The 11,910-nt window shown below is 37.1% G+C and overlaps 1 protein-coding gene across 2 annotated transcripts in view; it reads left to right on the top strand.

Annotated features, from left to right (window-relative positions):
- Window positions 1–11,910, top strand: part of LOC139133535 (mediator of RNA polymerase II transcription subunit 23-like) — a 42,066-nt gene that overhangs the window by 24,135 nt on the left and 6,021 nt on the right. Inside the window, exons 19-28 of one of the 2 annotated variants that reach the window (XM_070700193.1) lie at window positions 119–293; window positions 1,058–1,221; window positions 4,962–5,141; window positions 6,448–6,511; window positions 7,282–7,444; window positions 7,756–7,827; window positions 8,511–8,681; window positions 9,115–9,231; window positions 10,461–10,560; window positions 11,294–11,423. In XM_070700193.1, coding sequence (XP_070556294.1) covers window positions 119–293; window positions 1,058–1,221; window positions 4,962–5,141; window positions 6,448–6,511; window positions 7,282–7,444; window positions 7,756–7,827; window positions 8,511–8,681; window positions 9,115–9,231; window positions 10,461–10,560; window positions 11,294–11,423 — 1,336 coding nt within the window. Of the gene's footprint in view, window positions 1–118; window positions 294–1,057; window positions 1,222–4,943; window positions 5,142–6,447; window positions 6,512–7,281; window positions 7,445–7,755; window positions 7,828–8,510; window positions 8,682–9,114; window positions 9,232–10,460; window positions 10,561–11,293; window positions 11,424–11,910 lie in introns of both variants that reach the window. The other variant, XM_070700192.1, reaches the window with a different exon arrangement.

Genomic DNA, 11,910 nt, shown 5'->3' with positions numbered 1-11,910 from the left:
TGTGATTATAAACGCAGCCTGAATAATTTTTTGTCACAGATTTTCTGTTGAAAAGAAGCAAATGCAATGTGTAATATGTAAAGAAAATCTGACTTCTCTGCACTTTTTGAATTTTCAGGTCAACTTTTACCGAATGTTTTCCGAAGCCATGCCTGGGGAATCCTTCACACACTCTTAGAAATGTTCAGCTATAGACTGCATCACATACAGCCACACTACAGAGTACAATTGCTGAGTCATCTTCACTCACTCACCTCAGTACCACAAACCAATCAACATCAGCTGCATCTCTGGTAAGTTTCCCATCCAGTTTAACCTGTTCACCCCTATTACTGTATGCATTGGTCCGCACTAACCATTGGAAACAATAGCATTGGACCAAACCACGGCAATGAAAGGGTTAGGGCAAAAAATGAACCTCAGGGACAGATTTTCATGTGCCAAAATACCAATGGATTTTTTCTGGTGTATAGCGTTTTGGGATTCATTTTGAAACCTATACAGAAGATTATATTGTTGCTGCCTAGCCTTTTTGATACATTCAATTCAATTTTTTTTTCCTATAAAATTAATGGATAGAATGGCAGTCATCAGGGTAATGAAGAATACTTTTCTAAATTTCTGAGTGAATAGTATCAACTTTATGCAGTGTGCTTTGACCACAGCTAAACTACTTACTTTGAATATTAGCCTCGTAGGGTTCCAGTCATGTTTTGAGGTCTTCATTCTCTCACTTCTACCAACTCCTGATGCTGTATTTTCATATGCCATTTCCATTTTCATTGCATTAAATTTTCCCAATTCAGGAAACTCTTTAGTAAGCCATACATTTCTTTACTTTTTGCAATCAGTCCTCTGAATATCTTCATGCCTCAAGAATTCTAACTGTCTGTCATGGAGGCAAACGAACACTTGATCCTTCAAATATTCAGGATTCACCAGATTTGGTCTCCAGAGGGTGCTGTTCATCAAAATATAACGCTACACAATATATTGATATTCCTGATTGATATTCCTGATCATTTAGGGTCTTCTTTTTCGTCTCTTTCCTTTTCAGCGTGGAAGCAACTGCATTGCGACTGATTACTGGTCTAGGCAGCGTTGAAGTCCAGCCTCAGCTGTCTCGGTTTCTGAATGATCCCAAACAGTTACTGTCTGGCGAGTCTGAAGAACTGAACAGAGCCCTTGTGCTGACCATAGCCAGGGCCATGCATGTGACAGGTAATGGCGCCCTCTATCAGCTAGCAATCAATAGCATTTGAATGGATCACAAAATGTTGCTGTGAAGCAAATGTTAGCTCTGTTAATGTCGCCAAAATGAAAGCCATTCAGCAAATAGTGTGCATTCTGTATCTATATAGGAAAAGCAATACTTACTTTTTTGTCAGTAAGATATGATACAAATAATGATCTTTACATACAAGAGTTCTTAACATTCTTCACCCTTTGAGTGCTGTAAGTTTCACACCAAAACTTTAGTGCAACATTTTACCAATTTTTATTAATTTTTCTCTAATTCTTTCGAAAGTTTTGGACCAAATGGATAGCACTTTTCATAGACTCAAGTTTTTGGTCAAAAGTTTGGTCAAAATTTTGGTCAAAATCTGAAAGAAATGTTTGGACCTGAAAAATTGTCTGGGTTTTATTTTATAGAGGTGATACTCAAAGGGTTAATTATGCATGCTCACAATTAAAACCATCTCACAGCCATAGAAATTATAAAACACATGCTACTTTATAAGGTAATTTTGAGCTCTTGCCAGGAAATAAGCACAAAGTGGAGCTTGTCTTTCAGAATTTACAAGTAGTGATATGATCCCACTGAACAACAAGTTCAACAACGTCGTATAAGAGAATAATATTGTAAAATAATCAGAATTATCAAATATTATGAAAACAAATTTCAGTGCTTTTTTCTGTAAAATATTGATGTCAGATTTTTTTTTGTAATAGTCACACTGTTGTGCATGTTAAAGTATCACAATGGAAACGCCGTGAGAAATATTATGAACTGTAAGGAACCCAAATATGCTGGGCAAAACACAACTACGGCTCCTCTAAAATAAAGGAATTCTGTGGACCAGTGTAAAATGACAACAGCACAGTATATTAATAGTACAGTAAATTAATATGTCAATGCTGTATAGCACTGTTGTACATTATATATGGTCAATGATATCATAGGGTAGCTTTTCGATCACACTGGATTTTAAAATTGTTACATCAATGATTATTTCAAATGTAGCAATTATACTAGCATACATATACAGGAGTAAACAAAACTGTTCAATGGTTCTCGTGTTCCTTGACCAATATTTGTATATGGGTATAAGTGTAGCAGTCTTGTATGCATCTCGATAGTGAAAGTCTTAAACTTTGCTCAAGGTTTGCTCAGTGAAACTTTCAATCACTCTCTTAACAAATCAATAATAAAACTCAGGATAACCATGCATGTTTGGTACTGGAGAAACAAATTACCTAACAGTTGCCGATACTCTTAATTCAAAATGGTCGCCATCTCTGTCTTTTAGCTCCATTGAAAAAAAATTATAATTTTTGATTTATGAAAAACTAACATTGTGAAAATGATGAAAATGAGCTTAAAAATGAGTCCCACAAGTGGTAGATCAGAAAATAATTAAAAAATTTGATAGGCCAAATATCGAAGATCTGTCCACAAGTTGCATTCTACCTTAACCACTGGATTTGCTCAGCCTTGATTATCTCCATCTCCATGTACCGGTATACTACCCATGATATTACCGTCACTAACCACATTGTTCTATTTCACCAGGTATTCTGTGGCAGTATTCTGTGCCTGCTTCACTCTTTACATGATGGATGTAATGAGTGAAATAGGTTCATTTCTGTAATATGACTAGCAGTCAGGCACAGAGTTTCTGGCAGAACACAGTATAAAGTGACTGTCATACTCATTGAATATGCCACATCTTCACATGTTACCATCGCAAGGGATCACTGTTTTACAATGTTAAACTTGCTCATTGTCTCCTGCTGAAATAGCGCCCTATCGTCACATCCAAGAATACATCACATTGCATAAAAAATATGCAGTGCTACAATGATGTACAAAGCACATACGATATCCATACATACCGTTCAGGCCAGAGAGGGACAAAAATTAGAGTTATTGTAATTTTTTGGCAAGACAACAGAAACAAGGAGTAAGATTTCCTTGTGAACAAATAAATTTCCCCGATAATATCACTGAATGTCTTGATCTTTACAGGTCATCGTGTCATTAACTCTGTCTTTGTGCAGATATTTTTTCCTACATTTTGTAATTTTTCTGATGATAATGCTATTCTTTTTCAGCATCCTTCATCGCACAATTTAAACAGCAGACACTGCTACCAATAAGTTCATACAGTAAGATCTGATACTATGGACATGTGAGAAATTATGTCAACTCTTTAACAGAAAGAATTTTTGTATATAGTGTTTTACAAGTATTTGCATGTGAATGTGTCATGTTGTTATCAGAAATTTTCAAAATTAGCGCACTTTGAATATTTTAGTATTGTCCATAGAAGACAGCTTTCATTGTATGACCCACAGCCAATCTGGTTAAAATCTGATGTAGAGTAGAGATGGCAATGGTGACGTCAGATGCAGAGAGGCTACCACAGCTGACAAGATGTGAAGACCAGAAAAAGATTACACCGTTACCATCACTACATCTGATTTTAATCTGATTGGATGCAAGTCTGTATTCATTGCATTTACATCAGAAGGGTTTTAGATCTTTTGAGTTTTGCCAGGGTGCAGTTTGTGGTGTTGCAGCCACAAACACAAGTTTATTTTTACATGTCTGTGTTTTTTTACATGTTTCTCCAATCGAGCTTTATTTGGATGTTCTGAAAGATCTGGTTAATTCTCTAAAATTTAAGGTATTGGTCAATATTTCTTTACCACTTTACCCCTGACTGCATTGATGGTGTTACGTGATATCCACAGAATTTGTGCTGAAATGCAAGTGTGACATTAAACTTCCATCACATCGCACACGTCTTATTTGTCAGCTGCTTGAAACTTTGACTTGAAAGAACAACATCGGGAGATCATTAGGCCATCTAGCTTCAGCAATAAAGGTGATATGGCACAAGGTCAGAAAACAGGAGATCCCTGTGTTATTCAGTAAAAAAGTAGATTATGATCTGATAAGCTGCTGCGTGAAAGTTATAATATAAATCACAAAGGCAGCACTGTGGATCTTAACTTGTCCGTAGATAAAACTTTGTTTAATCATTGACAGTGGAAGCAAGCTCTACCATTTATGGTTTAATCCCAATTTTTTATGTCAGGGTTTATACTCTTCTTAGTAGGTCAGGGATGGTTGGGTTAAAGGAACTGTCTGATCCTGAGTATATCATGTATCTTTCAGGATAGCTGTCACATCAGTGTGTTTAATTGCCACCTAATTTTACTTCAACCTGCTTTCAACAAATTTGGCCTTTTTGATCTTCGACACTACACTTTGTATGCAGGTCCAGCCTTAAAATTGCATACCTTTTTGTTTTTTCCTTTATCCTTGACCCAAAAAACTTATTGTTTCATTAAATGCATCAGTGTCAGCAAATATGTATTCATAAACAGTTAATTTCTTTTCAAAAGGCTTTGTTTATTTCATGAAATGCTGTCATATTGTTGCCATTGTTACGGGGTATATAAAAATATGCTGTCTTTACTCAGCAAATGTTGAGAAAAGCAATCATGAGCTGTTAAATTACCTGAGGTCATGCAAGTTTCACGCAGCTGACAAGTTAGACCATAAATACATCAGAAACACAAACAAAATAAAACAAGTTAATTTTTATTGCCAGTGTCGAATGCAAATCAAGCCAACTCTCGAGTTATATGAAGTGCACCCTGTTTTATATTTACGTCAAATGTGAAATAAAGGAAGAAGTTTTTCTTTCCAGGATTTGAGTCTATTACAGGCAACTGGTGTAAAGAGATCTTGACGACTTTGGTTCACAACACTCCTCACAACTGGGCCAGCCACACGCTGAGCTGTTTCCCTGTGGCACTGCAGCAGTTCTTTAGACAGAACCCGGCCACCCAGGAAAACAGAGCCGTTCTCAAGAAGAATGTTGAGGATGAATTCAAGAAGTGGAAAAGTAAGAATGGAGCTGAAAACATGTTTTATTTCTCCATCAAACCGCATTAATTTTGGTATGAGCCCATTGTTTGCCAAGACAACCGTAGATCTCCATAGAGGGAAATGGGAGGAAAAGGGATAATCTTTGATGTCCAATCTCTTGTGCATTCTTTGCAGTGTATTTTTGCAATAATCTTATTATCATACATCTTACATTCAGTACTGGAAAGTCAAATTGTGACCTGTTTTCATGCAATGTTGGCAGTTTTTCCCCGTTTATAGCAGTTATGGAATGCTATCATGGACACACTCCTGACATTGTGCAACTACACATACAGAGTGCAGGACACATTCTGGCAGTAGTTGGAAGGGTCCCTTGAAACTGTCCAAAAGTAAAAGTGCACAGATGCTGCTCTAGGGGTGCCTAGAAAAGGTCAATGTTATGGAATGCCTGATCCATTCAGCTTTTTAGTTCACGCAAAAATCTATCGTTTTTGACAGTACATGTATAATATAATGTATAATATATGGATGCGTTATATATGTTCAGTGAAGCATGGAAGAAATATTTAGATTCCAAAGTCATGCAGTGTGCACAGTGATAATGATCTAATTTTTAGCTCATATTTGGTTTTGTATATAAATACCAAAAAGAGCTTATATGATGAGTCGGTGGCATCTGTATGTCTGTATATTTGTGGGTATGTATGTGCAGATGTATGTCCGTCACACACAAAGGCTCCCATACCGCCTAAGCTACCAACTCAGTATTTGGTGTACAGGTAGATGCAGGGGTTGAGATGTGAATTTGTTCAAATGAACACATCAGTGTCAAAAATGTGCAAATGAGGTAAGAAAAAGTGAAATCCTGCAAATGTGCATGAGTGATGGCATGCCAGTAAGAAACAGGCCAACTCCACTGATCTTGAGTCATTTCCTGTCATTGTTTATGAACTGTTACATATTAACAGACCTGCTGAAACCATAGACAGTAGAGGGGGGGAAGACCGTCTATGGTCAAACTAAGAGGGGCTTGGTTCTGCTATGCATGTTGCTAAAGTTGACCTCCAGTACCTAAAGTTTCAGACCTTAATTACTTTTGTCATTCTTGTTTTTCTGGTTTAAATATTTCTTGTTGTTTTTCTGGTTGTACTGTGCAGAAATCATTGTCATAACATCAATGTAGAATTTTCCTCCACTGAACAGATAGAAACAACATTTATTGTTGATCATTGGTAACCCATACTGGTATATACCAATTCTGATCAAATTTGAGCGACACCGTATAATTGCGGTATTTTTTCTCCTGTTTTTCTTCACTGTAGCCATGACCAATGAGACAGAAATAGTCAACCATTTCTCACAAGGCACACCAGCACTGTTTCTGTGGTGAGTTCAAAAAATAATTATCAAAGCACAGATTTGCATTGCTTTGATTGAAAAAAATCAAAAGAGAGTAAGACGTAAATTAAGGCTGTTGATTGACAGACTCCTTGTCCATGTTGAATGTAGTTCATCCATGAAGGGGTTCCTGCAGGGGTTACAGCAGTGATTGAGAAAAGTTCATGAAGTGGGCAAGAAACAAAAACAGGCAGGCAGTATAGACACTCTGAAGCTGTGCACATGTGTCTTTTAATGTGGTCCACCAATATTATATATCAGGTTACATACTGAGTTCAGGCCTGACTTTGTAGTATCAAAATCTAAACTTGAAGCTTCTCTTCTTCATTTTCACCTTGCTCTAATTGCTTTGCTATCCGATGGACTTTTATGTGTGATATCTCAGAGTACAGACAATGACTGGACAAAAATTATAGGATAATTTTTTGGACAGATTGCATACTTAGTCAGACTTGAAATATGAAGAATCAACAACACAAGGGGAACAGAAGAACAATAGCAATAACTGCAAACAGTGCTAAACCAAACATAATTCCAGTCCATAAACATATCCATATGAATGAAGTGAAACTTCTTTGCAATTTTGTCATGTTTTACCAGTAGTTAATAAATTTGTGATTACATGTATACATACTACAATTGGCTGACAGCAGTGAAATTTCATATTTTTATTGTACAATTGAAGTTTTCACTTGTAGATTTCTTGGTTATAATGCCTTCAGTGTATATTCACAACATCTTGTTTTGATTTATTTCAGTTTGCTTTGGAAGATGTTCCTGGACAGTGACCGTGTCAACCAAGTGGCGCCTAAGGTACTGGAGAGAATTGGAGCGAGGGCGCTGTCAGCTCACATCAGAACATTTGCTGATTTCCTGGTCTATGAGTTCTCAACTTCAGTTGCCGGTCAACATGTGAACAAAGTAAGTCAGCTGATGGTCAGATGTATCGATCCACAAAGACTGGCCCTAATTTGTGCAGTGTCACCAAAGCAAATCAGAGATAATGCCTGGAAATAAATCCCTATTTTATGTTTGTACATTACAAATTTACAAGTTGCTGTGCAATGTTAAAAGTACCATTGAATAGCTCATCTAAAGGTACAGAAATTTTACAAATTCACAAATTAGCAATGGAAAAGTGAAATAAAAATATTTGTGTAACATTTGAATTCAGCTGCGATTTTTTTTGGGTGTTCCTACATTTTGTAATTTTCTCTATTTTCTTCACTTAGTGTATTGAGACCCTAAATGACATGATCTGGAAATACAACATCGTAGCTTTGGATAAATTGGTTCTCAGTCTGGTAAGTGCAATAAATAAAGTCTTTTCATGATGTGACAGTAATTCCTATGCATTTTAGTACCGTATATTAAGAAAGTTCCATCCATACTGGTGACATTTGACCTGTTAAATTTGTGTGTAAGTTGTATTCTAGAGCCTCTTCAAAGATAAATTTGTTATACATGTAGTATCTGAATGAATAGAGATGCTTGCCAATTTCATTACAAGCACAGGTACCGGTTCCCTTACTCTTAATAATTCATGAAATCAAGACTTATTAATCAATATTTTAATTTCAATTTTCAAGTGGAGTTTCTAATATGGACATAAACTTACCAGCCAGGGGGTCTGATATCTTTCAGAGATCCAATAAGTATGAGCAAAATTTTGAAGACAAAATTAAATTTTTACTTGAAGACAAAATTGTTGTGTTAGGATTTGTACATTGTTTTGGCGTTATTCTGTTCTTAAAGATTGAAGGCAAAATTTTGTCTCTCAATCCAATGTTATTTCACCTCATTTGATCTATCATGCAAAATCTGATATCAGCCTACAGCTCATACCGACAGTCATATTTCAAGGAGACTTCTTTGATTGCCAGATGGTTTAAATTGGTTGTATCCATCATTATTTCATCTTCTTTGTTGCCTGTTGGTCTGTTTTGATTGTATCCCCTTAATTACCACATTCCCCCTTGTGTTTCAGGCGCTACGCAACCACGAGGGAAACGAGGCACAAGTCTGTTTCTTCATCATCCAGCTTCTCTTACTCAAGACCAGTGAGTTCAGGAACAGAGTTAGTGAGTTTGTCAAGGAGAACTCACCAGAGCATTGGCTTCAGACTGACTGGCATACCAAACACATGGCTTTCCACAGGGTAGGTAATGTGATGTTTTCCCACAAAGACCACTATGTGGAAGGATGAACATGCGTGTATGTGTATATGGAACACATTGTAGATTTGATTAAAATTATAGTCTTGCTCTCTCTTTAACCTTTACACCCCCAATATCCTGTAAACAGGTCCACAATTGCCGTTGATAACAATGGATTTGGGCCAAACCATGGTGATGAAAGGGTTAAACTTGCAATTTTGAGGCACATTCTACCTTAATCTTGGTACTGGTACTCTTTGAATGTTGTACACGGTGCATATAGTCATGACCATTGAATCGAAATGCTTATTTGCAATCCTACCGTTTGTACCCACCCCCCAACCCCCCAACCCCCCCATCTGTGCTGAACTCACAAGTAGGGCCAAATATGTTTTGAAATGTGATTATTGTATCTCCTGCATTTTTTTCTTTCAGAAATACCCTGAGAAGTTTTACTTTGAAGGATTACAGGACTACTGTGGTTATGTCAACCAGACAACACATCAATATCTGCCAATCTACTTTGGGAATGTGTGTCTTCGATTCTTACCGGTACGTATTCACTTAATTCTGCTGCAAATGTTGACGTTGTCAACATAGTTGGAAAAAGAAAGCATAGTGCCATTTGTGTATCAACTTCAGTGTTTTAGTAATTGGGTGTTAAAGACTGCTTGAGCCACTTAAAAAAAACACAAAGCAAAAAACACAAAACAAAATGTGCAAGCTTTTTGATTTAAATTTGACGAGGAAGAGATGAGATTGAAATGAAAGCATATCGATTCAATGAAAATGAAATTCAGTGGAAATTATAGACGTGCTAAGAGTCAAACAGTGCAGATATAGGAAAGTTTGTGTACTATACCCAAGTGTGCCCGTTAAACTTTGTGATGCTTTAGAACAAAGATGTAGGTTAAATGTCAAATTTAATGGTATTTGCCTCATCAAGGTCTGTTTCACTCATTAGAAATCAGCCAACCGGAGTCTGTAACCCTAATGCATTTGCACACATACTGTACAAGCATTAATGTGCTTTAACCAGTGGTTGGCTGAAACTCATTCTTCTTGTGGAATTATTTCTGAACAGCTAGTCAGGTAGAGAATAGTCATGGGTTCACACTCCTTAAGGTTCCAAGACAAGAAATCTAGTGATAGGGAAGAGAGCCTACAATGTTTCATATGTTACCACAGATAATGCATTCAATCTTTTATCGAAATGGATGGAATGACATTGTCATGTTGGACAAAATGCATGGACACTGCTTTGTATTGAAACACATTTTATGCAAACTCTCTGTTGTGATTCGTTAATTTACGGTCACATGGTATGCATAATTTTGGTGCTGATACATGCAAATAGCCAGTTACTGGTTACCAGTTTCCCAAACTGTTAATAGTTTAGAACATCTGTTGACTGGGTAACTTAAAGCGGCATCTATGCAAGCACACATTCTAGAATGCATAAAAGATGGCAGTATCATCTGTGACTAAGATGAGTGATAGCAAAAAAACTCGTTGATTTTTCAGTAAGAAAAGTTGATGCAATATGTTACAAAACACATATTGATTGGCTATAACAAACTGTGTCAGGCTTAAGGGGGAAAAAATATATGCCACCCTTGTGGCAAATCAATGTGTGTATACTTACAGTATAGTCATGTAGACTATTACATAAAGTCCCTCAGACTTCTCCAGTATGAACAGATCAAAATAATGCATCAGCTTTCATTTTAGGAAGTGTATCTAATAAATGAATATTGTGTATTTTTCCTCTGCTGTTCCAGGTGTTTGATATCGTGATTCATAGATTCCTAGAACTGCCACCTGTGTCTAAATCACTGGAAACTTTACTAGATCACCTTGGCGGACTCTACAAATTCCATGGTGAGTCTGTTATCTTTGCAGCCCTGCTTGACCCCTTCACCACCATGGTTCGGCCCAAACCTATTGTTATCAGTTGTGATTGTGGACCTGTTTACTGGGAAATGGGGGTGAACAGGTTAAAGGCATGTGTTGGCACCAGATTGTCTCATCAGAAAATTTACCCACCAGATTACAATTTCAATGGAAAACAAAAGGCTATCACACCTCCATAATCCTCTTACAGACTAGAACAAAGGCGATCCCAGGGATCGCGAACAGTGCCTTTAAGGTAGAACATGCCTCGGGCTAAGATTTTTAGGTCACTATCATTTTTACAGTATTTTTCAATGTTCTGTTTGTGCCTGAGGAGTAAACAAACTTTTCACTATTTTATTTTTGTGAAACTCAAAAAATTTGTTTTACAAATGTAGCTTACATAGGGTATAGCAGCCATTTTGAATTTCAACTCGTAGATCTTTTGTTTTCTCTAATCCCAAACTTTACACAGTGACCTGTTATTCTCGTTCTTGCTTACAAAAGAGAATGGTTCAAAGTTTCTTTGAGGAAAGACTGAGCTAAAGTGTAAAGCTTTCTGTTTTGAAAAGCGCATTACTGTAATGTCTTTCTTTCTTTATTTTATTTGGTTGACTCGCAAGGTGAAATGCTCATGTCGTTAATTTCTATTCAATACACAATGTATTTAGAATTGTGGCACAGACTTTTTACATTTTAAATTGCAATTCTTATATTTCAGACCGTCCAGTCACTTACCTGTACAATACATTACATTATTATGAGAGAAGACTTCGGGACCGCCCACCATTGAAACGCAAACTAGTAGCAGCCATTATTGGATCTCTGAAAGATATCAGACCCCCTGGCTGGTAAGTTTACATCCATATTAGACCCCCTGGCTGGTAAGTTTATGTCCATATTAGACCCCCTGGCTGGTAAGTTTACATCCATATTAGACCCCCTGGCTGGTAAGTTTACATCCATATTAGACCCCCTGGCTGGTAAGTTTACATCCATATTAGACCCCCTGGCTGGTAAGTTTACATCCATATTAGACCCCTGGCTGGTAAGTTTACATCCATATTAGACCCCCTGGCTGGTAAGTTTACATCCATATTAGACCCCCTGGCTGGTAAGGTTACATCCATATTAGACCCCCTGGCTGGTAAGTTTATGTCCATATTAGACCCCCTGGCTGGTAAGTTTACATCCACCACTATTAATTGATATCAGACCCAACAATCACCAATCAAAATCTGCATTAGACCCTGTAGATGGGTCATATCATCCGTATCAGACCCCCTAGCTGGATTAATGTTGGGCCGACTTGCAGCGATTGCGAAGCTGTTATCCTAT

The sequence above is a fragment of the Ptychodera flava genome, chromosome 5 (genome assembly GCF_041260155.1).
Source record: "Ptychodera flava strain L36383 chromosome 5, AS_Pfla_20210202, whole genome shotgun sequence".
Taxonomy (NCBI): Eukaryota; Metazoa; Hemichordata; class Enteropneusta; family Ptychoderidae; genus Ptychodera; species Ptychodera flava.
This window is presented reverse-complemented; position numbering and strand designations above follow the sequence as displayed.